The sequence below is a fragment of the Orcinus orca genome, chromosome 7 (genome assembly GCF_937001465.1).
Source record: "Orcinus orca chromosome 7, mOrcOrc1.1, whole genome shotgun sequence".
Taxonomy (NCBI): Eukaryota; Metazoa; Chordata; class Mammalia; order Artiodactyla; family Delphinidae; genus Orcinus; species Orcinus orca.
The window spans coordinates 111,040,423-111,068,094 of record NC_064565.1 but is presented as its reverse complement, the minus strand read 5'-3'; the positions used below and the strand labels follow the sequence as shown (position 1 = coordinate 111,068,094).

The following is a 27,672-nucleotide window of genomic DNA, read 5'->3' as shown; positions in this document are numbered from 1 at the left end:
AGTGTGATCATCTTCCAGGAGTCAGCAGAGGCCCTGGCAAATGTGGACAGTTCCAGAGCTGTTCAGAATTCAAAGGTCATTATTATGCAGGACATCAGAGCTGTCATTTACACATCTTGCTTTCACACGGTCACAACGCTTTGGCAGGAGACTGGGGAACACGAAGCACATGAACAGAAATACCCACAGCAGCTTATACAATATTATTTATATTTTCTCAAAATAATCATGCATGTGTTTAGGTCTATAGCTGTAGAAAAAGTTAAAACATTTCGCTTTTCTCCCTTCCTTCTACCTCCGCATTATAATTCAATAAGTGTTTTCCCAGATTCGCTGGTGTGATCTTGGTTTGTCTTTCCTATTAACCTTTTCCATTTCTTTATATGCTTTCTTCGTTACATTTTACCTCTATTATTTTTTTCGTTATTATCTGGTCTCAGTTTGTTTTAGTATATGTTTCAGTGCTGGCAAGCAAAGTATATCCGGTGATCACCATCAAGTGGTGTCAGTAGCAGAGAATTGAACAAAGTCCTAAAAGTCAAGAAAATTAAACATTGATGCAAGAGGCATTAATGGTTAGTGGAAACTGACATATTAAAGGAATGGGTTATATGTCATGAAAGCACCTGCTGAAGTGATGAAAGGACAGTCTGCTGCAGAAGTTTTGTAGGGGTCTGGAATGGTAGATGCGTGGGGTTAGTTAGGACTTGGATTAGGTTAAGGAAGGGCTGCTCCACAGGCCAGGGTCACAGACTGTACGAACTTGTACTGGAATCTGGTCACCCTTCTTTTAGCTTGAATTGTTTTCATTGATTTTTAAACCAAAGTCTGATCTTCTATTTTAAGGATTTCTCCACACATGGAAGATTTGGGGGATAAAAAAAAAAGATATCATATTGCGATGCCTAAAATCAGACGCAGCACCCTAATTTGACTTTTGCCTGAGGGCTATTTCAAGTTGCTAAAATAAATAATACATTCGAATTTATTTTAGCAACTTCCTTATTTAGATTAGTATAATATTATTCTTCCATTTCTATCACAAGAACAACTCATTTTGCAAATTAATCAAAAATACCGCCTTCCATTTAGCTTGGCTGAAATTCACCAGATGCTGATGAGACATCAGTTCCATTGCTGTTTCCTGGTGGAAAGGATCTTCCATTCATCATGTCCTGTGACATGACATTTTCCTTAGTGGAATTTTTGCGTGGGGATATTGAGGCTCTTGGGATGACTTAATTTTAGTAAGGGTTGAAGTTTTACGATTTTGTAGTGCTTCCAAAGGTACCAGCATTTTAGTTTTGTTTAGATCATTGAGAAGCCTGTGGAGCCTTACTTTTATTGTCGTCTAGCTGGAGAGAGAATTCAAGGCTGCACCACATATCTGTGTGCTTGAAGAGAGCACATGGTGTCTGTACTCGGTCCAGGCGATGTCAGTGTGGGCTTCTGCGTCTGTAGAGACCATTCTGATGAAGTGGGAGGCTTTGTGGCCCGGTGGAGGCCAGTGGACACGGGGCAGTTCAGGAGTCAAGCTCTGACTCTGGCATTTACTGAAATGACATCACTTAATTCCCTAGAGCCTCAGTATCCCTGTCCGATATTGGGAAACATGAAATGTCCATATCACAGGGCCGTGGCGCATGGGAGACCTTGGGAGTACAGGCCTGTAGAGGTGCTGGAGAAAATCCTAATGGAATTTAACATGGGATCCTATATGTGCAAGCATTTTGTAAAGTGCTTCATAAATAAAAGGTGACATGGTACACAGACCATAAAAGTGGCATCTGTTGCCCCCATCGAGAACCACCTTCCTGTGGCCCTTGTTGCACTTGGCATTTCAACCCTGTTATCCTTGGACGTCTCTGCTTCCCCTCATCCTCTTTTGAACTACCCAGGGATGCTTCTGGCCTATACAACAGATTTTAACTGACTTCAGCGGTAATCATTTGGGGCTAGACTCACGTTTAATTTCCTTCTCAGAGTTCTCATTTTAAAGGATAATTGTTGGGAGAAAGTTGATACTTGAGTTTTTGAATCCAAGTCACCAGCATATGCTCTACATACTAGTGTTTTCTGTTTTATTTTGTCTTTAAGATCTGTGCTGTGACAAGAGGGGTGCAGTTGGCCACAGAAATGGGCAATCAGCTGTTTGTTTCACTTCTTACCCATTGTTTCCAAGCACTGCTTAGCTAAATGTATTTTTAATTGTGTGGTTGAAAAACAAATTTGTTGGCAAATACCAATTTTAGCCAGAAATACTCATGAGTGTGTAATTGTTGCCCAAGAGGAACTCTGATAAGAGGGTCTTCTAAAAAAGAGCGAAACCATCGTTACCAGCCAGCAGTAGTAGTAGGAGATACTATTTTTTTTTAAATTATGAGGGTTTTTAACTTCTGAACTGAAATTTAAAAAAAATACTTAAAAAAATAAAAGTATAGCTAGACATTGGTACAATTTAGTTGCCTATTCTGGTGGACAGAATACGGTGGGCTAGGAGTGTAGACTTAGTGGAAGATTCAAGGATATCTAGGGAGGTCCCTTCATCCCAAATTTCCTTGACACACCAGCCTGGCGGGGATGGCCGGAATCCTGGTGTGTGAGCTTAATTCCTTGTAATAAAGGCATGATTTCCTGTTTAAATGCAAATGTCCCTAAAACGGTATCACATTAAGGTATTATCTGTCATTAAAACTGGAATAACTTAGCTTAGTCAGGGGCTGATTTTAGTAGGAGAGAGAAGAGCAGGTAATTCTAGAATCCAGCTGGAGGTGTTGGGTCTGAGGGGGACCTGGGTTTGGGGAGGTGAGATTTGTCAGCAAATCAGAGTCTTGTGTTTGGTTTTCAATTCTTCCTAAGTTTAGAAACAGGGGAGGCTGGTGGCATTTGAGCCATACTTCTGAGACAGATGTTATGCCAAATAAACAAAACTAGTTTTATTTTAGAGGAGTCTGAGAAGCCTTAGAAGTGCTCATCCGATGCCATAAATGACCTTGAGCCCCATTCTGTAGCTAACGCCTATATATGCCGCTCTCAGAGAAGGCAGGAATTTGGGCTAGCTCATGGAATTTTTTTCCTTTCCAACACAAGCATTTAAAAATTATGATTAGGGAAAATTATTTGAGATTGGCTTCTCCACTGGGCACTGTCCTGTATGACAGCACTGCTAGGTGTATCAGCCTTCATCAAGCCTGTGCACATGAACCAGGAAGTGAGATTAAGGTTCTTTCCAGCACTTACATGAATCTGTGCTAGCCCAAGGATTTTCTGTGACATGGACATTTCATTACCACCCTCTGATGACGGCAGTCCTGAGGCTCTAGGGAATTAAGCATGTGATATCTTTCTTTTTCCAATAAAGAACCTAAACCTGATATCCTGTTCTGAGTCATAAATGAATTAGAAAAGAAACTTCAAGCATCAAAATGGTTCAAATATAATATACTAACCAAGAAATTGTTGGAAGGTTGATATGAGCAGTGTTAGTGTTCTTACATTAAAAATTTGTATGCAGATTTTCTCTGATTCAGAATTGGAGGATTAAATTATCACCTAAAAGAAATCGCTTCTTGAGAATATTATAGATTAATAAAAACAGTTTGAAAGCAAGCAAGATTCACCCTGCCTGTGAACTTAGCTAATTCTTTTGCCATCCCTGAGTTAGATCGTTTGCTGAGTTTCTTTTGGAAGTTGTTAGAATGATTCTTTTCCAATTATCCTGGAGAAACACATCTCTTAGATATAACCTGCCTTTTGTTCAATGTTAAAATCATGAAAGCAGCAAACATTTAGTGAGATAAGATTTAATTAAAATGAATGATAGGACCTTCCCACATCTGCTGGTGTTACTTCAATTTGTGTGAGTGTAAATTCAATAAAGAAAAACATCCCTCAGATCAGGGACTCTATATAAAGGAAATCATTCGCAATAAGATGGAAAGAGAGTTTTTTCCCATTCAATACTGAAGAGATAGTTTTAGTTAAATGCCACGGTGTGGTGTCAGGGATCATATAATCAAGACAGACCTCTTGGAATTTAGGCTATGATACCAATAACAATAAGAAGAGGAATCTTGATTCATGTGTATATTCTCATTTCAGTAGGAGAGCAAGGGGCTGAAGAATTGCATTCACCCTCCATAAGGAAGGCTGAACTGATCCTTTATACCAGCTCTGCTGTGGTTTACTTTCTTGTCTATTTGCAGTCTCTCTCTTTGGGTTGGCTTTGTGACTATCCACAAAAGTACGTAAACTGTAAAATAACCTATTAAGAGGAAAATAGATCTGAAGACCAAGGCAAAGGAGAATTCTAGGTCCAAGAGGAAAGTAAACATAGGTTAAAGTTATAAATGTGCAGAGGAAGGCTCACGTACTGGCTAAAGATAGGAACTGGGGATGCATGTTGGGTTAGCCATGGCCCATGAATGTAATAGACCATGTATGTGAAGGAGCCCAAAGGGAATGAGGATAAACAGGGAACGGGGATGGAAGATGGAGGGAAGAAAGAAGAAAGAGAAGCCACACACGAGAGAGATGTTCTGGGAGAGAAGCCATTGAATGAGTGTCCATGAGGTGGAGTTCTTCAGGTTTGTCTCCCCATTTTGGGGTCTAGAGTGTCACATGGTGACAGAGGTCTTGAGAACTCTATGGGTTATCCCCAAAAGAACAAAAACTGTCACTCAGGAATGATCTATGGATAGACCCAGAGCAATCAGAATGTTTGAACAGTCAGGGCAGGAAGCTGGGGGTTCTCTATAGGGATCAGGTGCTGTACCTTTTACCTGGACCAGGTAGGTGCAAGTGCACCTCCTGCCTGGTCTCCACATCCATTTGAGCACCTCACCTTCCCTGTCTCCAGGATTTGTAAAGGGCCAGTGCAATCTGAATGGGAAAAAAGAGGTTGAGGGTTTTGATGATCTTACCCAAGCCTAATTTCTAATCTCCACTTATATATCCTGGTCCCTGAATCTAGCTTGTGATTTGATTTGCTGATTTTCATCACCTGACTCAAACAGGAACTGGGAAGAGGGACCAGTCAACCACTTAGTCCTCCTGTGTCACTGATGCAGTCATTTTATCTGTAAGTGACTGTGCTGAACTCCTTTGTTATTGGATAGGTGTTCTTGAATATCTGTTGTATCATTGTAGATCTTACAACAGTTAAAATTTTAAAGCCAACAACATAAATAAAAGAATCTCTGGTTATAGCACATCTCCTTTCATTTTCTCCTATTATTACCTGAGGTCCAATAGGAAACAAAGTCATAAATAATGTAAATTTCTTGCCCAAGGTCAAAGAGATGGAAGAGCTAGGAATAGGATCTCAACAGGCAATGTAGTATTTTTTTCTTACTAAGCTACATGGTCGTCCGTGGTTCACTTTGACCGTAGTTTCTTTTACATAAAGGGGAGATCCTGGAATCAGATTTCCTGGGTTCACTTTTTTTTTTTTTTCGGCGGTACGCAGGCCTCTCACTGCGGTGGCCACTTCCGTTGTGGAGCACAGGCTCCGGACACGCAGGCTCAGCGGCCATGGCTCACGGGCCCAGCCGCTCCGCGGCATGTGGGATCTTCCCGGACCGGGGCACGAACCCGTGTCCCCTGCATCATCAGGCGGACTCTCAACCACTGCGCCACCAGGGAAGCCCCAAATTTCTGTTGTTTAAGCCACCCAGCCTGTGGTATTCGATACTTTGTTATGGTATCCCTGGCAACCTAATAGGGAGAACAGGAAAGAAACCCACTAGGAGGTTGTTAGCACCTCAGTGTGGCATGCAATCACTTGGTGGAGGACAGTGGGGATTTATGGCTTATTTGGGACTGAAACCCAGGTCCATCAGATCTAAGAGCGGAAGAGGCCTTTGGAGGTCAGCCCCTTCAGATTCCCACTCGGTGCATAAACGCTGCCCTCATCCCCTTTCTCAGAATGTCATTTGAGCTCTGCCCCTCGTTCTTTGTAATTTAATTTCTCGCATTTCTCAATATGTTAAATTGTAAAAATGTCTTTACAGTGATACCAAATCTGCCTCCCTCTGCCTCTGACTAGCAGTGTGACATTGAGCAAACTGCTTAAATTCTCCAATCTCTTTCCTCATTGGTGAAATAGAAAAATCATACCGATCTTGCAAGACTGTTGGGAGGATTAAGTGAATCCTTACGCGGTACTTGGCATATGGCGGGGGCTTTCTTCAGTAAATGATGGTTTTGACCCCTGCCATGTCCCCACTGGCTTTCCATCTTTGGAGAAAGCTATCAGTGGTTTATCATCTTAGCTTTACATTTCAAAATATAATTCGTAGTGAGTTTTCCTTCTGAGGGAACTTGAAGAAGACGTTGGGAAGGATCTCTATTCTTCAAAGAATCCTTCTCATCAATAATTTATACATCAAAATGTCCATTTCATTAAAGCTTTTTCTTTATCATTTTCTTTTGATGTAGCAAAGGAAATAACTAGAAGGCTAAATTGATTTTTAAAATAAGAAAGTAGAATGGTATATCATTTACTTGTGGGATCAGGCTAATTTTTTTTCAGGGAAGATGAGTTTTTAGTGACATCCTTTTTTTTTTTTTTTTTTTTTGCGGTACGCGGGCCTCTCACTGTTGTGGCCTCTCCCGTTGCAGAGCACAGGCTCCGGACGCGCAGACCCAGCGGCCATGGCTCACGGGCCCAGCCGCTCCGCGGCATGTGGGATCTTCCCGGACCGGGGCACGAACCTGTGTCCCCTGCATCGGCAGGTGGACTCTCAACCACTGCGCCACCAGGGAAGCCCAACATCCATTTTTTTTAAAGTCAAATATTACTTTTGTTAGTGGATTAGGATGTTGCAGCAAATAAATACAGAAATGTGAGTGAACTGGAGATCGAGGCTGATTGCATGGAAATCTTATGCCTAATTCCAGCCACACTCAGAGTGCTGAGAACACATAAGTTCTTAAGTTGCATGGATGAGGTTGGAAACTGCTTGTGAACATCTTCATTCCTCCAATCCATACATCCAATTTTAGAAAGAAAGTTTTTATAAAATTTCCTGAAAGACATTTACTTTCTTCACCCTTGAGCAATCCAGTAAACTACAAAGTCTTTTGGAAGGAAAGAGTGTGGCTGTCTCATTCATTATTGTTTCTATCATTTAGAATTTAATGTTTAAGCCAAAGAAACGGTTTCTAGGAATTCATGAATGTCACGTCTTGCATTCAATGTTTAGATGATCTGCATGTTTCTAAGCTTACTTGAAAAAAATAAGCTACTACATTTGAAATGAATGAACCCAAATAGAAGAGCAATAGCATATCTAAGACTAATGGGAAAATAAGATTATGAGCTATAAGCAATGAGAGTATGTTGTTTAAATTAAATGTGAATAATAGAACAGGGAGACCCAGCCAATGGACAAGAATTTTAAAAATGTAATTCATAACGAGCTTTCCTTTGAGACGGCTCACTGTGTTCCCAACGAGAGGCAACAGTGTGTCTCTGTGGCTGGGCTCCAGGTGTTCTTGTGTGGCCTGGGCTCAGGAAGAGGCATTTATGAGGACTTTTACATCATAAATAGAATTCCCAGATAGTCTCTTAAGTTTTATGTTAAAATAATCCTTTCTGTCTCTTGAAATACTAAATCTGGACTTAGTAAAAGGCTGAATTCTACGTGTCTGAGAGAACTTGCTGGACTGATCTTCTGACCCTTTAGTTACAGGCCACCTGTGTTTAAGGAAATAAAGATGTGCGCTATGGTCACTGCTTTTTATCAAGGTTTTAGTGTTTGTCAACTATGTAATTTCAGACCTGAATGACCACCTGCTGTGGTCCCTAGAGCTGGAATCATAAGCTCTCGGCTTAGAACGACGAGGATGAGGCTTCTGTGGCCTCCATCTCCACAGATTCAAGGTCAATGCAGTTGGCATGATGGGACAGCTCAGGTTAGAATCTGACTAATGCTTCATTGTTTCATGAGTTAGACAGGATTCATTGCCTTCCTTCCCTGAAGTCCTCGTAGAGCAGTATAAGCACTCTGTCAGGGGGCTACAGAAAGCCCTTACTGGGGGGATCATCTTCACGGACAATTGCCGCTCCGTTAACCGGGAGCAAAACGATTCCAGAGCTTTGCAACGTTAGGAAACAGGCTCTACTTCTTGACCCTGCCGTGTGTGGACTCCTAGTTTAGAGAGGTCTTCCGAGTGTTTCCCCGTAGGCTCTGTAAGCAGGAATTCTCTCCCAGCTGTGGCCTGGGCTGGCTGTGCCCTGCTCATGACCCTGGCATGCTGGGCAAGCGGAGAGGTGGCCACACCTTCCTTTGGCCTAGGAATGGTGGAGCCTTCTCTTCAAGATAACTGGACTGTTCAGAGGGGAATATGCTCAGTTATGTGATTCATATTGTCCACAGCAGAAGACACGTCAGTCCCTTAGGGCAAGCAGAGCTTTTCCTGGCACTCGGACGTGAAATGAATTTCTGGAGTGGGACTTCATGTACGGGGACGCGGTGATGTGCACACAATGTTCTCCACAACGTCCCTGCAGTAAATGCAATAGCACATCCCGCAGGGAGGAGCTGGACACAGGATGCTGAAATGTGATTCTAATGTTTCAAAGTTTTATCTTTCCTTTCCTGGGATTTAGCCAGACTCTTAAAATAAAAACAGCGCATTTTTTATTATGGGAAATTTCTACATGCATAAAAGTAGAGAGAGTCATTTGGCAAACTACCATGTCTGCATCGCCTAGTTTCAGCAATTATCGACTCATTAGCTAGAATTTTGACCTCGCAGATGTTCAGACATTTAACTATGAATCGCCCAGATGCTGTTTGGAATCAGGCTGATCCGTGATGGAAGTTGAAGTTGGCTTTGCGGGTCTGTTAGGTGGGAGTGGCTTAAATCATCTCCTTTCCATTTTCAGAGGTTTTGGTTTGGAATTGTCCTCCTAATGCTTGTTCCAGCATCCCCTTTAGCATGAAGATGTGGATGAAGAATGTATAAGTGGCTCTGATTCTAATAAATAACAAGATCATCAGAGATAGACAGGGAAGTAGGAGACGAGGACCCTTACCCTGCACAGAACTCTCATGCAGTCTGCTTTAAGGAGCAGACTGTAAAGTCAGCTTTATTCAGTGAACACTCAAATGTCTAGTGTGTATGCAGACATCAAGGACCTCCAATTCTGGTGAAGAATCGGCCCAAAGTTTCCAAGTCTGTCCATGAGTGATTAGGCACTTTATGTACAAGAGATGCATTCAACCCCCAGGAAGGAGGTTTTTACTCTATTTTCACACATTATTTGAATAGAGTTGGTATTTTTCTTAAGGCTGAAGGAAATTAGGATCAGTGAACCCAAAGAACAGTCAAGATGCTGGTAGGGAAGACAGCCAGACAGCAAGGGAGGAGGTGGAAAAACTACAGATATCTGGAGCTGGAAATAAAATACTACTATCATTGGGGGTCATTTTAGAGTAAGGGTGAAGGACGTCCCCACATGGGTCTATGGTACCCATAGATCATCACGGTGATGATAGGATGATATGCAGCTGTGAGTGGAAAAGGACTTGGAATTGGATGATATTGTTTTAAGCCTTGACCTTACACTTGCCAACTGGGACACCTTAAACAATTTATCTGACCTCTCTGTTGAGTCTGTTCTCAACTCCTAAAATGGATCTGGGAATACCCACCTGACAGATGTGGTGAAGATTAAAGAGATAATTCAATGTGAGCAAGCTCTATAAACAATGAGCTTCAGTGTCTAGTTGGCTGAGTTTTTTATGTTCACTGATGTCACTGGGACACCAAAAAGAGATGTATATTTTCTGTATACTTTGTTTAAGGGAGAAAGTAAACAAGAATTGCTAAATTCTGACTCTGAAAGAGAAAAATAAAGCTCCTCAAAAAGCTTCTCTCTCTGGTCTTCCCTGGTGGCTCAGTGATTAAGAGTCCTCCTGCCAATGCAGGGGACACGGGTTCAATCCCTGGTCCGGGAAGATCCCACATGCTGCGGAGCAACTAAGCCCATGTGCCACAACTACTGAGCCTGTGCTCTAGAGCCTGCAAGCCACAACTACTGAGCCCATGTGCCACAACTACTGAAGCCTGTGTGCGTAGAGCCTGGGCTCTGCAACGAGAGAAACCACCGCAGTGAGAAGCTCACACACTGCAACGAAGAGTAGCCCTCACTCGCCGCAACTAGAGTAAAGCCCGCGCACAGCAATGAAGACCCAGCACAGCCAAAAAACAACAACAATGAAAAACCCTTCTGTCTCTGGGATGATTTGTTCATGACAAGTAGGCTTTACTGAGAGGTGAAAATTGCAGAGGATGAGACAGAAAAAGTAAGCTGGGACCAGGTTGCCAATGACCTGTGTGCCATGCGGGGGAATTTAGATTTATTTGTTCAGAAATTTGGCTCTTTATTTTGTAAAGTATTGAAATATAAAAATACAAGAAAATAAGTTAGAGTCAGAGAAAATATAAATTAAAAAGTGATATCCTAGTTGGAAAGCGGAAACAGTCATATAGGTCACAGAGCCCTAGAGTGTTGTTAAAACTGAACTTCTAGTAGACTCTGAGTGTATGGCAGCCACATCAAAAAGGAAAAAAAAAATGAGCAGCCACATAATCTCCATCATTCATGAGGACAAAACGTCAGTTCTTATGACTAGTAACACTTTTAAATGAGTGGATTTTCTTGGGAAGGAATTTATAAATGAGGTAGAAAATGATGTATGGCATATGCGCTCTTGCCAACGTCCTCATGGTAAACGCAGTAGTAGATATTAAAGGGATGTTTCTTATAGGACCCTTCTCTTCCCCTTCCCTGCTTAATTTTCCCCACAGCATTTATCACCGAATTTATTATTAATCATTTTGTCAGTCACTCCCACTAGAATATAATCTCCACGAGAGAGTCTTGTTCACTTTTGCGTCCCCAGAACAGTGCCTGGCTCTTCCTAAGTGCTCAATATATATGGGTGAATAAGTGAACGCAGGTATGACTGCAATTTTTTTAAGCTAGAACTTTTCAAAGTAAGCTTCCTACCGCTGTGTGAGAAAGTTTCATTACTGTGCGAATGGAATATTTGACTTCAAGCTATTGAGAAAAACAGATTCTGCATTGGTTTTTAAAATTAATCTCTGAGGGTCATTTTTCATTTTACTTGAAAAAATATTTTTACCTATAAATATATAATAATTTTGCAAGGAAGTCCCTCTCTGTAACTTAGCTATGCTACTAATTTTAACTAAGTCCATTTTGTCTCTTACGCCAGTTAACTCAGTTGGGCGTAGGTTACTGCTATCATAGTCAGTGGGTTAAACTCAAGGTTGATAGAATAGTTTATACATCAGTGATCAAACACAGGTTTTTTTTGTTTTTACAATAAATACGCTAAAAACATAGTTTCCTAATAAATATTTATGGCCCCTTACAAGTCAAAGTCTTGAAGCTATTTAAACATCCTTTTAATATTATAGGAAAGCTCTTCATTCTTAGAAAGTAGACTTTGGAAGAAATCTAACTCTATGGACAGCGTGACACATAATACGCAAAGATTTAACTAAAATTTTATGGTCAAGAGTATGTAAACATTTGTTAATCTTCTTCCTCATTCATCAAAGTTTTAGAATCAATTCAGTTCTTTGCTTGGTCAAAAGCAATTGTTGCAACATTTTCTTAAGGTTTCTTTCAAGCTTCCTTCTTAAAACAAAATGTGCGGCTTTCGTTTTATCTTTCAATTCATTCAACTACACTTCAATTTAAAAAGAAAGTGTATATATATATATATATATATATATATATATATATATATATATAAAAATTCAATCAGTGCTAACTGAAAGACATTTGATTTGGGGCGTTTAATAATTTATTTTCACAAGTAACATATTTTCCATGGAACTTGCCAGATGAATTATATGCAAAATGTATCCCCCAAATGACCAGAGAAATTTATCTGAAAAATGGAATGACTGGATACAAACCAAGTGATTTTTAGTGGACAGCTGCCAGAAATAGTCACATGGAGTAATTTACTATGACGCTGAGGCCCGGTTTGGAATTGTGCCTGCTGGGTATGCACAGTTTTTATGTTCAAAGGCGATCACAGCTCTGCAGATGCACAAGGGGCTCCAGACAGCCTCTTGCAAATATCAGCGTTGTGCACTGTTGTCCATTTGAGCAAGGACAAGATTTTCCTTAGAAGAGAGATCTATTTTTTAATTTTTATTTATTCATTGAAGTATAGTTGAGTTACAATGTTGTGTTCTGGTGTACAGCAGTGATTCAGTTAAACATATATGTATATGAATATTTTTTTCATATTCTTTTCCATTATGGTTTATTATAAGACATTGAATATACTTCCCTGTGCTATACAGTAGGCCCTTGTTTATATATAGTAGTTTGTATCTGCTAATCTCAAACTCTTAATTTATCCCTTCCCCACCCCCTTTTCCCTTTGGTGACCATAAGTGTGTTTTCTATGTCTGTGAGTCTGTTTCTGTTTGGTAAATAAGTTTGCTTGTATCGTATTTTAGATTTCACATATAAGTGATATCATATGGTAGTTGTCTTTCTTCTTCTGGCTTACTTCACTCTAGGTCCATCCATGTTGCTGCAATGACATTATTTTGTTCTTTTTTATGGCTGAGTAATTTTCCATTGTATATATGTACCACATCTTCTTTATTCATCTGTTGATGGACATTTAAGTTGCTTCCATGTCTTGGCTATTGTAAATAGTGCTGCCCTGAACATTGGGGTGCATTATCTTTTAAAATTAGAGTTTTCTACGGATATATGCCCAGGAATGGGATTGCTGTATCCTATGACAACTCTATTTTTAGTTTTTTGAGGAACCTCCATACTGTTTTCCATAGTGGCTGCACCAATGTACATTCCCACCAACAGTGTAGGAGGGTTTCCTTTTCTCCACATCCTCTCCAGCATTTGTTATTTGTAGACTTTTTAATGATGGCCATTCTGACCAGAGCAATATAATACTTCACTGTAACTTTGATTTGCATTTCTCTAATAATTAGCGATGTTGAACATCTTTTTCATTTGCCTATTGGCCATCTGTATGTCTTCTTTGGAGAAGCATCTATTTAGGTAGAAGACAGAAAAGGAGTTTCCTAATTACAAGGCTGCCTTTCTAATAGGCCTTAATGAGCTTTTCCCAGCTTTCAACTACAAAGTCTATACAAACACACAAAAGGGGAAAAAACTCACTGCATCAAGAAAAAAACAGATAAGAAGTCAACAATTGCTAGAATGCAGAGGGAACTTCCGTTTGCCACAAGGAGGTATGAGATGATAGAAACAGAAGGCAGAAAATTTACCTCTAACTTAAGTAGAAAAAGCCATTGCTTTTATTCCAGTTGTTCTAGTTTCTAAGATATAATTGATGAGTGTGTCCTTAAACCAAAGAGGACTTGATTATGCAGTTTATAAGGATGTGTCCTATTCCCTTAACAACAGCTACAACTTCAACTAACAAAAGAAAGACACCTACATAAAATCTGGCTCTTTTGGTTGAGCTAAATATCATGTTTGACTGTCTGGCTTCTTGGTTGGTTGCTGAGGTCAGAGTTCCATCCACTCCTGGTTTAGTCGCTTGTGACAAGGGGCATCCTCTTATGGTGTAAACTATGATCTCACCATGCAAGGGACAGCTTTTCTTAGAAAAGGAGTCTGTGGGTTAGGGCAAGTTAGATGGAAGCCATAGAAATATAACTACAAATAGAATGCAGCCATAAAACAATTTTACCTAATGACCTCTGTGGGTTTTCCTTCCAGGAATGTAAGGAGTCAATAGTAGGGAATTTAAACATTCAATTCACATACTGATAGGTTAGAGATAAAAAAGATAATTTTTAAAAATAGAAGCTAAAATGGCATTTGATAAAATTTGATCATTGTTCCAAGCATTCTACTTAGTGATCAATTCTACAAACCTCCCTTTGAAATCAAAATTATTCTGGATGTGCCACCAGTGTAACCATGAGGACTAGAGAAGAGAAGGTGACATTATCATGATTTGCAATTGATGTTCCCTTTGTTTTTTGCGGGGGGGCTCGTTTTATCCGAATAACTCAAGAGAATCAACTAAAACCTCTGACCTGTAATGAGAGCCCAGGGTGATGACAGGTAACACAACGTTATCACTTTACATGTCAGTAATAATCGCTAGCAAGTATCATGGGTATTCCAAGAAAGAGGCGAGGAAAGGATCTCATTAGCAATAGCTACAAAGAAATCTAAATATTCAGGAGTAAATTAATCAAGAAATGGACAAGAAGTATAAAACTTGATTAAGAGACAAAAAAAATTAAAGAGAAGAAGACAACCCTTTTGTTTTTTAAGAGAAAAGATGTTATGTAGTGCTTGGTGGGGGCGGGTGGGTACAGGGTGGGATCCTGAGCTAACAATACCTGGAGGAGCCCAGAGAGTCTCTGTAAGATCAAGCGCAGGGGGCTGGGTCCCCCACCGCCTCCAGAGGGAGGGAGGTAGGCAGGGCTGGGAGAGGCTGTGGGCGGGGCTTTGAAACACCTGCCTGATGTGTGGGGCTTGGGGAGAGCTGGCAAGGGTGCTTTGGTCTGTTTTGTTTTTATGCAGTAAGTTTTATTTATGCCATTCTCCTTTGCTTCCTCCTCTCCATTCTTCATGAGAATCTGCAGTCACATCTACACAAGGCTTTGGAGCCGGATCTGTGGTTTTTTTAGATGCATCACCACCCTCGGGCCAGCATTAGGACGAGAGCAGGAAGGCTCAGTTTTATTTGGATTTTACAACTGCCTCAGAAATGAAGCTTCCAGTCAAATGCAGTTCTCTGGGTCTGAGTTATGGTCTTTTACCAGTATAACAAACCAAACAAAAGTCCTTTTTATTTTCCCTTACACTCAGGTCACCTGCGTGGCTGCACACTGAGCCTCATTTACAGCGTGGTTTGGTAAATTCTCTCAGTGATCTGGAAGGGTGGGCCCCGTGCCACATTTCATGATGCTTTTGTCGCAGGCACTATCTCTGCTGAAGGATTTCATTTGGAGTGACATCTAATTTAATGACTGTAGCTCAATATATCTGCTTGGCATAATTCTCATTTCCATGTCAGGTCAACAAAACTTTATTTTTTGCTTAAAATAATTATTCTTTCCATTTATGGTTTAGGAAGGTTGAAAACCATTGCGATGCATATCAATAAAAAACATGTTTGAAATTAAACTGTAAAGAAATAGACTTTTTTAAAGCTATGATTTTAATCAGATCATGATATAAGTGATACGATTAAAATACTTAGTGTTGGTATAATTATAAAAATACGTGGTACGTTTGAACTTTGAGTTTCACAGTCAACGCACACATTTTAGGGGACTCAAGTAACATACACCATATGTTTGTGTTTTAGGCAACTTTTTCGTGTAACTGTGATGATCAGTACACGGGTACTTTCTGTGAAGAATTTGACGCCTGCCAGAGGAAACCCTGCCAGAACAATGCAAGCTGTGTTGATGCGATTGAAAAGCAAGATGGGGGCAACTTTACCTGTGTTTGCCTTGCTGGTAAGGTTTCCATAGTTAATAGTTGCTGTGTGTCTCTCTGTAGAATAGACACTTATTAATTAAGGATGGTTAAGCATACATCGTTGGACAGGTGACTTTAAGGTCTCATTTGGTTCCATCAGCCCATGCTGATGGGAATGGAGGAAGGAAGTTCCTATGGGGATAAACACCATGTTCTTTGGCTGGCTTTCTCATGTTGATATGCTTCTGTCTTAGCATTCCACCATTTTCATTCTGGACTAATGATATTCCTGGTCAAATAGAGGCCTGGATGTTTCAAAGACAATTCTGCAAATATGTACTGAGTGTGGACTGGCGCTGTGCTGAGTGATTATGCTAAGTAACTTAAGAAGAATTTAGGCTAAACTATGCAGGGTGTTAGGTGATGCCACCCAATCCTCTCATTTGTGTTCATTTCCTTGTGTTCATGTGTGTTCATTATTCCAAGTTCTTGGAACACCGTCCTGCACAATGGGGCAAGTCTTTAATATTCCTTGGTTAGTATGGGGGATTCATTGATCTTACATGAGACTTTCAGATCCTCGGAGCACAAAGCGTGCCTCTTAGGAGAGGGCAGAGGACAACAGACTTCTATTCTCTCGCAGTCATCTTACTGACTTACTGCTCAGCCAACTCGGTTATAAACCCTCAAGGAGCAGGAGTGGTGTTTTATTGGTGAACATTTTGATACAGCTGTTTTGATGCAGCTTAAAAGCAAACACCAAATTACTCCTTTTTTATTATCAATATCATGGAAAACTGGCATCATCTTTCTTTTTCCATCTCAGCCTGTTGCCAACATCTGCCACTGGGCAGGGATTCAGGGTGATGTAGGAGCTGGGGATGGAGTGAAGTGGGAGTTGGGGTGATTAAGTGCTCATTGTAAGAAGCAAGGCCCATCCATGCAGAAATTCATAAACAAAAAAGTGAAAGTCCTTCACTCATCCATCCCAGCCCAAACTCTATAATAAGGGTAGGTTAATAGTTTGATATATTTTTTCCAGACCAGTGTGTGTATGCGTGTGTGTGTGTATTTCCCATGCAGATCAGATGATTAAGTATTTTTCTATATATTTAAAAAAAGTGATTATAGTATACACATGGCTCTACAACTTACTTTTTTCAGTGTATATTTACCAGTAGATCATACATATCTTTCCGTGTCAGTACATATGGCGCTACCTTATTCATTTTAACAATTACGTAGCACATCTCCTAAATTTGTATCTCCAGGTGAGACTACTGCCTACTTGCCATCTCCATTCAGATGTTCCAGGCCACCTTAAGCCCAGTCATTCCAAAACTGAGTTCATCACATCCCCAGCTCCACACAGCTCAGCTTCTGGTGTTCCATCTATTTCTACAAGCCAGACATCTACAGGTCACCCTAAGTGACCCCCACCCTCTGTCCTTTCTGCCTCCAAGTGTTCTCCATCTTACCACCAAAAGACTTTGCAAATCCCCCCCCTTCTCTGCAGCCCCACTGCCACTGCTCCCAGGCTAGCTGCCTTTGCCCCTTGTCTGTGTAACTGAGATAACCTCTCACTCTTTCTCTGTCTCCTCTTGACTGTGCTGTGCCCTGGAACCAGAGTGATCACGCCAAAGTGAGCCCTGGCTTTCATTATGTCAATGCCCCCAGACTGTCCATTCTCCTCAGTGATTATTTTCCAGTGCCGATCTGATGTAGTTGCTTTCCCATTTAATCCCCTTCTTCCCATCGCTCTTGAGATAAAGACCAGAATCCTCATCCTCTTTCTCCTCCGTGATCTGTTGCTCACTCACCTTTCCAGCCCCATCTCACCCCACTGCTCACCTTGCTCTGGGACCAGCTACCTTGGCCTTTCATCTCCCTGCCTGCATGAGCTGCTGCAGGACCACCTCCCCGTCTCTGTGCCCGGACAGCTCTCTCTGCTGCCTCCCTTTCGCCTGGTTTCTATTTTGGACCTTGTTAAATGCCCCCTTTCCTTGGGACGTCTCAGCTGAATGCTTCAGTCTAGGTCTCCTTCCTTTTTCCTCTTTCATAGCTGGGCGTTCCTTTCCTTCTCAGCCCTCATCTGTTTGCAGTGGATGTGTACACGTGTGATTCTTTGATTCCTGCCTGTCTTCCCCCCCAGAGTCAACCCTGTGAGAGCAGGACCTGAGTCAGTTCCGTTCACCATTGTGTCGCCCCGTGTCTGATGAACCCGGGACGCTCAGACAATGTGCTGATGAGATGGATTAATGAACGAGTATGAACGTGGCCTGATGTTTTAAACCACTCCTCTATGGATGGGTCTTTAAGAGAGTTTCAGTTTTATTTCTCTCTTATAAGTGATGCTAGGACGAATAAAGATCCTTCTCTAAATAGCCTCAATCAGGGCTGGTAGTGGAGCTCGTCACTGTTAGGACTGAAATGATTTGTTTGATATTTTATTCAGGTCTGTTCTCAGAGGAGATTTCTCTAGTTTTAACGGAACTCAGGTGCATAGAATTGGAATGACCATAATGCCTGGTTTGTGATACTCTCTCATCTTGTCCATAGCGTGCTTTTCTATATTCACTTAGCTATTTTAATATGCAGTAATCACTGGTGGAGACACCACCAAAACCGGAAGTTCAACCTGATGACTAACCATATAGCCTCCTCATCAGCCCATCCCTCAGTGTCCCTTCCCCATCCAGAGCCAACAGTCACCCTGAATCTTGAGTTGATCCGCCCTTTGTTTTCCTCTTTATATGATCTTAGTATTTACATGGTTTTTTTTGTTTGTTTGTTTTGTTTTTTTGCGGTACGCGGGCCTCTCACTGTTGTGGCCTCTCCCGTCGCGGAGCACAGGCTCCGGACGCACAGGCTCAGCAGCCATGGCTCACGGGCCCAGGCGCTCCGCGGCATGTGGGATCTTCCCGGACCGGGGCACGAACCTGTGTCCCCTGCATCAGCAGGCGGACTCTCAACCACTGCGCCACCAGGGAAGCCCCATTTTATGTCCTCTTTAAGAAAATATTTTCCTTCCTAAAGATCTAAAAGATATTCAAGTATATTTTCTACCAGGCATTTGGAATGTTTGATTTTCAGCAAAGTATTTAATTAATATGAATTTGATTTTTGTATCTATGGTTTGAAATTGGGATATTTTATCTTTTACTCTAACTTTATTTTTCTTCTTCAGAGATACTCCATTTATATAAGTACATAGTATATGAAACCTTTACACTGTGCCCCCTTCCCTAGAAAGCTGCTGCTGGAATTTGGAATGACTGGATACTTTATACATTTTTTTTTTTTTTTTTTTTTTTTTGCGGTACGCGGGCCTCTCACTGTTGCGGCCTCTCCCGTTGCGGAGCACAGGCTCCGGACGCGCAGGCTCAGTGGCCATGGCTCACGGGCCCAGCCGCTCCGCGGCGTGTGGGATCTTCCCAGACCGGGGCACGAACCCATGTCCCCTGCATCGGCATGCGGACTCTCAACCACTGCGCCACCAGGGAAGCCCAACTTTATACATTTTTAACTGTGCTTACTCTCATTTTAGGCATTTCTGCACTGTCAGTGTTTAACCATTGATTTGAAATTTCCAGAAGCACTGTAAATTACTTTTTGCTTATTAGTGGGGAGAAGAATTTCACCTCTGTCATCTAAGATGATTTAATATCCTCCACGTGGATAGCACCTCATGGCTTTTTCTGGGTGTCTCCAGGTGGCACATATAGACATACAGCATTCTCCTTGGTTCTTCTAATAACAACAGTAACAATAAAAATAGTACTTTGGCTTTCAGTTAGCTTCAGGAACAGAGAGTTGCACTCTAAGAATTGGATTTTGATAATTAGACTCAGGGACAGTTTGGTGATTTCCAGTAAGTTCATTAGAATGGTGCTGGAAGCTGAGATACGGCAAACAGATCTTGATTTACAAAGTGATCATCTTTTATTTCTTCTATTAAAACAACAAAACTATAACACCACATTTGTAAGTTGCTATTGTTTTAATAAACGACTTTCTAACAGTTGTTCTTCAATTTCCTGAATATTACAGGTTTAAATCTATCCAGTTTTCATGAAATAACATACAGTTTCATTTTAGAGATACATACCTTTGTATACTGGTCACAGTTTAAACAACTTTACATAATCTCCGCTGACATTTACATCATGCTGTTTTCTGGTTCTTGAATGGCATAGAGTTTGCATACAGTTGTGCATCTGTGAGAAAACCCTAGCACATAAAAGAAATTCTTTCTTGTTTAATAGAAATGTAAAGCAGCTAGAGAACCACAGCAGCTATTTAAAATCTTTTCTGCTCTCCTTGAATCTGTAGCTCTGTCTTCATCTCTCTCACCTTCTACCTTATCCAAAGGTGACCTCACATCGGCTGGGGTCTCTCAGCCATCCTGTTTCTATCAGGGTCTCTCTGACTTCCAGTAGCAACTTCACTGGCCTTTCCTGGAACTGGGGCTGTGGGATTCCTTCCCCCATAGCCTCCATTTTTCCTCATGCTCTAGGACATCCCACGCAGAGGTGGAAGAGATCTAGGAAATCTGGTACCTAACTGTCTCTTTGCTCAGCTACCTCCTGACTTGTTCCTGCAGTTCTCTTAGGCCGGTTTCTACTTTATCAGTTCCCACATCCTGTGGGAACAGCCCTTTTTTCCCCTTTTATAGAGCATCTAGCTCTCTCTCTCCATCTGCTTTTTTTTTTCTTCTTAACATTTTTTTTCTTTGGCTGCACTCCACAGCATGTGGGATCTTAGTTCCCAGACCAGGGATCGAACCCGCACCCCCTGCAGTGGAAGCCCGGGGTCCTAAACCACTGGACTGTCAGGGAAGTCCCTCTCCACCTGCTTTTTACTGTAGTACACACACACATGCACACGTACACACAGACGCGTGCACACGCTAACAGCTAGTGTTTATTCAGTGTAACCACGTGCCAGGGCTGTGCTAAGTGCCTTCCAAGGCTGCGCTTTAGAACAGTCTCCCAGTTAAACACTCTTAATTATACCATTTTCGTAGATGAGAAATCTGAGGCACAGGGGATTTTGTAACTTGGCCAAGAATATTAGAGGGACGCTCGACTGTCGTCACACACCAATCCCCAAATCTCAGTGGCTTCCAAGCAGAGGTTAAGTTTCTGCTGTGTCGTAGTTGGATGAAGGCACTTGGCCTCCAGGTGGTAACTCAGGGATCTGGAGGGTCTTGTGTGATGCTCTGAGACGAGTGCCTGGACGTGTCGTTATGTCACTTCCGCCACATGCCGTTTGCCAGAATTTGGTCCCTTGGTCCCTAGAGGTTTTGCCTGGGAAGAGGAGTCGGTGTGGCGAACATTCTCATGGTCTCCGCCGTGCCAGGTGCACGTGCCCATAACTGTTGGGGCTGAGGTTTGAACCCAGGGCCTCCGCTGGGCTCCCAAGCCCATGTTCTTGGTCATTTTATTACACTCCTTTCCTGTGTGTGTAGCCGCACTGCGAGCTGAGGACTCTCCTGGTACAAACATGTGATTCAAAACCATGTCATGCTTTCAACTTTCTCATATCAAACAGGACTCTCCTTAAGAGGAGAAATACTAGGCCATTTTGCCCCAAAGCGGGGACTGGATGCTTGAAAAGAGGCGTTTTCTATTTAGTTGAGTTCTGAATGTCCTTGAAAAGCTTATGTTTCCATAGGAAAGCTACATTTCCTTTGTGGGAAGAACTGTTTCCAGGTTAATTAACATCAATTAATTGACCTCTGAAGCTCCAGATATGTGCCTAAGAACTCTCTAGCAGTGGGAAGTGCGCTTCCTGTTGAAAATTTATCACTGTGCTTTCATGTTTGCAAGTGTGATCATGAGACATGATCTTGTTTGATGAATGAATGAATTCAAGCCAGGTTCTTGTCACCAGAGAACAAAACTTCCACAAGTCTTCACAGAGACGTTGTCTTGATGCAACACTCATTTCTCTCGAGAAGAGAACGTTTCTTGGAAAGGAAAAATATTATTTTCAGCAAAGAAGCTTCTGCTCCAGATTTGCTAATATGTTGATGTTTTGCTTTAATTTCTACATCAAATGCCACTACAAAGAGGATTTTTGAGTCATCGGTAATCCAGAAATGCATGAATGTGGTGTGTTGGATGTTGAGTGAATTAAGTAATAAACTCTCTGCTGTAGTTTCCGTTTTGATTTTTACTACAATTTCTTGGAAGCAGGAGGTGACTTTTTTTTTAAATAGTAAAACACTGATGTGTCATATGCATGTGTTGCACAATATAAGATGAATTATAGATTATGGTCAATCCAATTTCTGTTTTGGGAGGAAATTTTTATCAAGGGTGATTGATAGTTTTCTTGAAATTTTTGGCAATACTTTCAAAAAGAAGGGGGCTGTCAGTAGCACCTAATACCGCGGGAGAATCTAAGAGGAGGCTATTGACTTTGGCAACAGGTTTGTCCAAACCATCGGTGGCCTCCTGTTTACACTGATGTGATAAGGGTGCCTCAAAAGCTTTGAGGTCTCCCTAAAAGACTTCATATGGGGACAGAAGCAAGGGAAGGTGGCTGGGAGTTACCAGACACACTGAAGGGCAACACCATATATGGAGATAGTCATAGCCGCTCGGTTTTCACGTAGCCTAGAAGCTTCCCGAGCGACACTGGTTGGCAGTGACCAGGTGACCAGATACGGATGGGCAGGATGTGAGAATCAGTGAGTGGCAAATACAGACTGCTCTAAAGATAATGTTAGTGGCACAGTTAGTGTGCAGAACAGAATTAGAAAGGTCTCTTTTATATTATTTTTAAAAATTATAACACACAATTTAATAGCACAGGCTCTGGAGTCAGAATGCCCTGATCACAAGGATAAATCTCACACAGTTAGAACTTAAATGTGGGCTGTTTCCCATCACCCCACTATCGTACTGTCCGGTTCAGAATGAACTTCCTGGAGACCCTGCTTGCTGCCTGAGGTTACACGAGCCCCAGGCGCCAGAGTCAGAAGACCTGGTCCCGTCTAGACCACTGCCCGTCCCACTTGACCACAGCCTCTGGAGCCAGCAGTCTCAATCCTGCTTCCATCCTTACCGTTTTCTAGCTGGGCTCCTTAGGCAAGTTGCACAACCTCTCTGGGCCTGCTTCTTTGACTTTGCAGGGACTTGGCAACAGCCCTCGTCACGGCTGGTTATGAGTATTAAATGAGGAAACAAGCTCCAATTCTGTTGACACATGTCTCCAGTACTTAGCCATGGCACCTAGTAGGTGCTCAATAAAGATTCGTTGAATAAATGAATGAATAGAATAAGATGAAATTCCATCCGAGGCATCCAGATGTATATCGAGGACTGGATTCCCTTAACTCCCCTCTCTGCCTTCTCTCCCCAGGCTTCTCCCTGTAGCACATGCATTTTTTTTCCTTTCCACATCAGATTGGGGCTGGCCTGAGGGCGGCACTGCTGTGTTACATGACTCTTTATTTCTCCATCCCCTGTCAGTGCCACGCCTTGTGCTTTGCTCACAGTAGATGTGGAATTTAACTTCTTTAATCAGGATTTATTTTATAAAAGCCTTCTAATTTCAAGAGTGTAATTTTTCCTCCAAGGAGCTATTACTTTTTCTGAAAAGAATAGCTGTGATGCATGTTCAGAACCACCACTGCCAAAATATTATGTATCATACGAAGCACTTCTCAGCTTCAGAGCACTTCATTGTTCCAGCTAATTGTTGATTTCAGCCTGTTTTTAAAACTCATTATTTCCGAGGTGAGGGGAGTGCAGCATGTGTTCCCATCCCGGCTTTACTCTTTTAAACACTGGGTGTGGCTCAAATCGGCATCAAGGTGCCTTTGAGCGTGAGTTAGAAATGGGTCATCTCCTCCTGGAGGTGAATCCCCAGTAGAATTTGCAGAGTCCCTACACCCAGCCTCACTCAGCTCGAAGAGTGAGTCCAATGGCAGTTGAGTGCAGGTTTGAAGAAATGGGTTAGTTCAGTTTCAGAATGGAAGGAACCTCGGAACTGCCTCTGTAGGTGAAGTGGCGGGGGCGGTAATGATGACTCCATGAGGGTGGAGGATGTGACCAAGGTCTATAAGCTCACGGGGAAAGTCAGGCTTCTTCGCGCTGTGTCCATCTTTGGGTCAAAGTGTGTTTACTGCAACATTCTCATGGTCTGTGAATTTTCCACTGGTTATGAGTAGAGCGGGAGGTATGGGCATCTCTGGCGGGCTATGACTGCATGGACCGTGACGCAGAGAGAGTGCCAGTTGAGTCCAGGGGGCAACACAGAACTGTAGTGTGGCCAGCCTTGGATCCAGTCTCTTCTACTTACTAACTGTGTGACCTTGAATCGCCCTCCGCACCTCTAATGGGTTTCCTCATCTTTAAAATAAGGGCTTGTTGTGAGGATCACTGATGCATTCAGCAGTCATTTGTCAAGTGTCCACTATGTGCTGGGTATTTTCTAAGTGCTAAGAACCCCACTGTGAAATAGCAAAGACCCTGTGTTCATAGAGGTGGTGTGTTAGTGAGGGGATGAGTCAACAGTATGCACGTGTGTGTTCTTTGGGGTGTGTGTGTGTGTGTGTGTGTGTGTGTGTGTGTGTGTGGTCAAGGGAACGCATCATGGTGATAGATGCTAGGAAGAGAAATAAAATACAGGAAAGAGATAAAGAACTGGGAGTATGATTGTAGACAGGGGGATTAGGTGAGGCCTATTTGAAGGGGAAATGCTTGTGTAGAGACCTGACCAAAATGAATAAAATGAGCTTGTGAACAATGTGAATGGCAGACGGAATAGCACATGCAGAGGTCCTGAGGCCGGAACATGCCAGGAGTGTGTGAAGAGCACAGAGCCTAAGAGAACCAGTGATGACGCTTGGCTGGGACCAGACCATGCGGGCGGGACAGGGATTTTATCCCGAGAGTGACAGGAAGCCATTGGAGGGGGTGTGAACTGGGGTGGGCCCTCTGATTTTCCTCTTGAAGGAGAATACACATAGGGAAGGAAAATTGGGAAACCAGTCAGGAGGCCATTTACTCTCCGGCAAAGAGAGCGTACCGGCTGGATCACCATGGTACTGGAAGTGGGGAGTTTGGGATTCAGGGTGTATTTGAAGGGATTGCTGATGACACTTCTGGTGGACTGAATGTGAGGTGTGAGTGGCAGTGGGTATTTGTGGCTGATGCCAAAGCTTTTTTTAAAATAGCAGTTTTATTGAGCTATAATCCACATACCATTGAAACGGGCAAGTCAATGGTCTTTAAAATATATTCACAGAGTTGTGTTAACTGTCACCACAGTCAATTTTAGAACATGTTCATCACCCTAACAGCAGCCCTTTCCCCTTTAGCTGGCACTCTGAACCTGCCCCCCCCCCCCCACACACACACTGCAGCCTAGGTAACCACTGATCTACTTTCTGTCTCTATAGATTTGCCTATGCTGGACATTTCATATAAGTCGAAAAATATGATATGTGGCCCTTTGTGACTGGCTTCTTTGCCGCAGCATCATGCTTTCAGGTTCATCCATGTCGAGCATGTGTCGGTATTTCACTCCTTTTGATTCCTGAGTAATATTCCATTGCATGGAGACACCACATTTTGTTTATCCTTTATCCACTGACAGAATGTGGGTTGTTTCCGCCTTTTGGCTGCTGTGAATAACGCTGCTGGGAACCCACCCTCTTATGCTCGTCCTTCTCCAAAGGACGAGCTTATGCTTCCAAACTTTTCGGTCTTCCTCTCCCTGCCATCCCCCCCTCCCTGTCCCCCATTTCCTTCCCAGCCTCCGGAGGTCTCAGTTAAAAGCAGTCCCTCATGGGCTTCCCTGGCGGCCCAGTGGTTGGGACTTTGCCTTCCCATGCAGGGGGTTCATGTTCTATCCCTGGTTGGGGAGCTGGGATCCCACATATCTCGTGGCCAAAAAACCTAGACATAAAACAGAAACAATATGGTAACCAATTCAATAAAGACTTTAAAATGGTCCACATCGGGCTTCCCTGGTGGCGCAGTGGTTGAGAGTCCGCCTGCAGATGCAGGGGACGCGGGTTCGTGCCCTGGTCCGGGAAGATCCCACATGCCGCGGAGCGGCTGGACCCGTGAGCCATGGCCGCTGAGCCTGCGCGTCCGGAGCCTGTGCTCCGCAACGGGAGAGGCCACAACAGTGAGAGGCCCGCATACTGCAAAAAAAAAAAAAAGGTCCACATCAAAAAAAAAAATCTAAAAAAAAAAAACCGGTCCCTCAAACAAGCAATGATTTTGTAAGGCCTTTGCGGCCGCTCTGTCTGCTCAGCTTCCTCCTCCTCTTCATCACGGCTCTTTGTCCAATCAGTAATTTTCTACCCATTTATTGAAACTTTCTTTCTCTTCATATCATGAATCTGCTTCTCCAGTGTCATTGGTGATGTGCTTCTCACTGATTTCCAGGGTTTTTCTTAGTCCTCGTGTCTCTCTAGCAGCCCTTCTCGCCTGGCTTACAGAGCACTGCCCTGCGTCTGTTCTCCTTGGACCTCTCCAGCCCTCCTCCCACCTTCTGTGCCCGGTTCCATCTCTAGAGCTCAGTCCTTACCCTCTTCAGCTGCCTTTCCCTGCCTGGGCCAGCAATCACTCATTCTGAGCTGTCACCTCTAAGTGAATGGCTTCCAGACCCTTCCTTTCAGCCTCCGGGGTCCCCTCAGCCCCAGCACTTTCACTGGGCTCAGCGTGATGCTCTGCTGACCCTCAGCCCCTCCTGAGACTCACCCCCAGACTCCCCTCCCTCTGCCTCCCACACATGCTTTCAAGCCTGGCTGTCTTCGACTGGCTCCTGTTTCTGTCAGCTGTGCCGTCACTGCCCTCATCTCTCAGGCTGGAGGCTCAGTCCTGCCTGTTGACTCCCCCGTCTTGTTTATTTCTGGACCGTCTCCAGGTTCGCTCTGTTTACGATGATTCCCCATCTGCCCCTGCACGCTGCTTCCTCTTCCATCGCCAGTGCCCTGATTCAAGCCTTGTCATCTGCTGCCTGAATGACTGTGGTGAGCCGGTCACCCTCACCACCATCCACGCTGCCTCGCTTACGACTGCAGTGCAGTATTCCAGAAGCCCAGGACTGGAGCCCAGCCGAGCCAAGGGCAAAGCCTCCTCTCACGACTCATCCTCTGTGTGACTCTGGGGAAACTAACGTCACTGGGTCTCAGCTTTCTCTCTGTAAATCGGGGTGGGTGACAGAGTCCGCAGCCCCACAATGCAGTGGTTAAGTGATGCATGCGGTGCGCTCAGAAGGGTCCCTGGTGTGCAGTGAGTGCTCAGTGAATGTCAGTGGCTCTTATTGTTGTTATTTTTGTGAAGCCAAGAGTCAGATGCCCTGCACGGAGCACTTCCACTACTTCCTGTGGCCGGAGATGTGGCCTCGGTCCCGTCTGTGGGCTCCCTCTCTGGGAAGCCAACTTGGATCACGTAGGACCCTTAGGACATCCTTTCCTTCTCTCCTAAGACCCAGGAGAGCTGGGCCTGAGCGGCTCCCTGCCTCGTTCCCTGCCTCAAGGCTGGCCTGGCTCTCACGGTCTTTCCCAACAAGCCTCATGAAGAGGCAAGAAAAGACATGTGAGGAGGAACGAGTGTGGGGTTTGGGGTCTGCGGTCCTGGGTTTAACTCCAGGCAGAGTCACTCACTGATTAAGATTCTCTGAGCCCAAGTTTTCTTGTCTGTAAAATGGAATAATGGTATCGCCCTTGTAGGGGTTGAAGAGAACATGCATACACGTACACGTGCATATGCAAACATATACACACACATGCAAACATGTATGTATACACATACACATGCGCACACACACACTTACACACACAAGCACACGTCTGCATCCACACGTACATACGCCTGGCTCAGAATAGGTGATGCATAAAGGGCACCGGTTTGTAGCTTCTAAACACAAGTAAGAGGAAGCCGATGAGAAGGATCTGAGCTTCAGTTCTCTGTCTCTCCCAGAGGCTGTACCCATCCTCCTATGCCCTGTTTTGCCTGCCCCTTTGGCCCTCATTCTGTCCAGACCAGAGGCCCCTGTTTCCAAGGAGAAGCGGGGAAAGTCTTAAGCTCTCCCCCTAAGTTAAAGCAAACAAGAAGGGACCATGCTACAACCCTGCTTCGGCATGGCTGCGCTCTGTTCAGAAACCTTCAAAGGCACCATGCTGGGGACCCCAGTTC

At 43.3% G+C, this 27,672-nt stretch overlaps 1 protein-coding gene across 2 annotated transcripts in view; it reads left to right on the top strand.

Moving 5' to 3' along the window:
* Positions 1–27,672, top strand: part of DNER (delta/notch like EGF repeat containing) — a 326,228-nt gene that overhangs the window by 185,752 nt on the left and 112,804 nt on the right. For both annotated transcript variants that reach the window (XM_004262614.4, XM_033426041.2), the window contains exon 6: positions 15,390–15,543. In XM_004262614.4, coding sequence (XP_004262662.2) covers positions 15,390–15,543 — 154 coding nt within the window. The remainder of the gene's footprint in view (positions 1–15,389; positions 15,544–27,672) is intronic.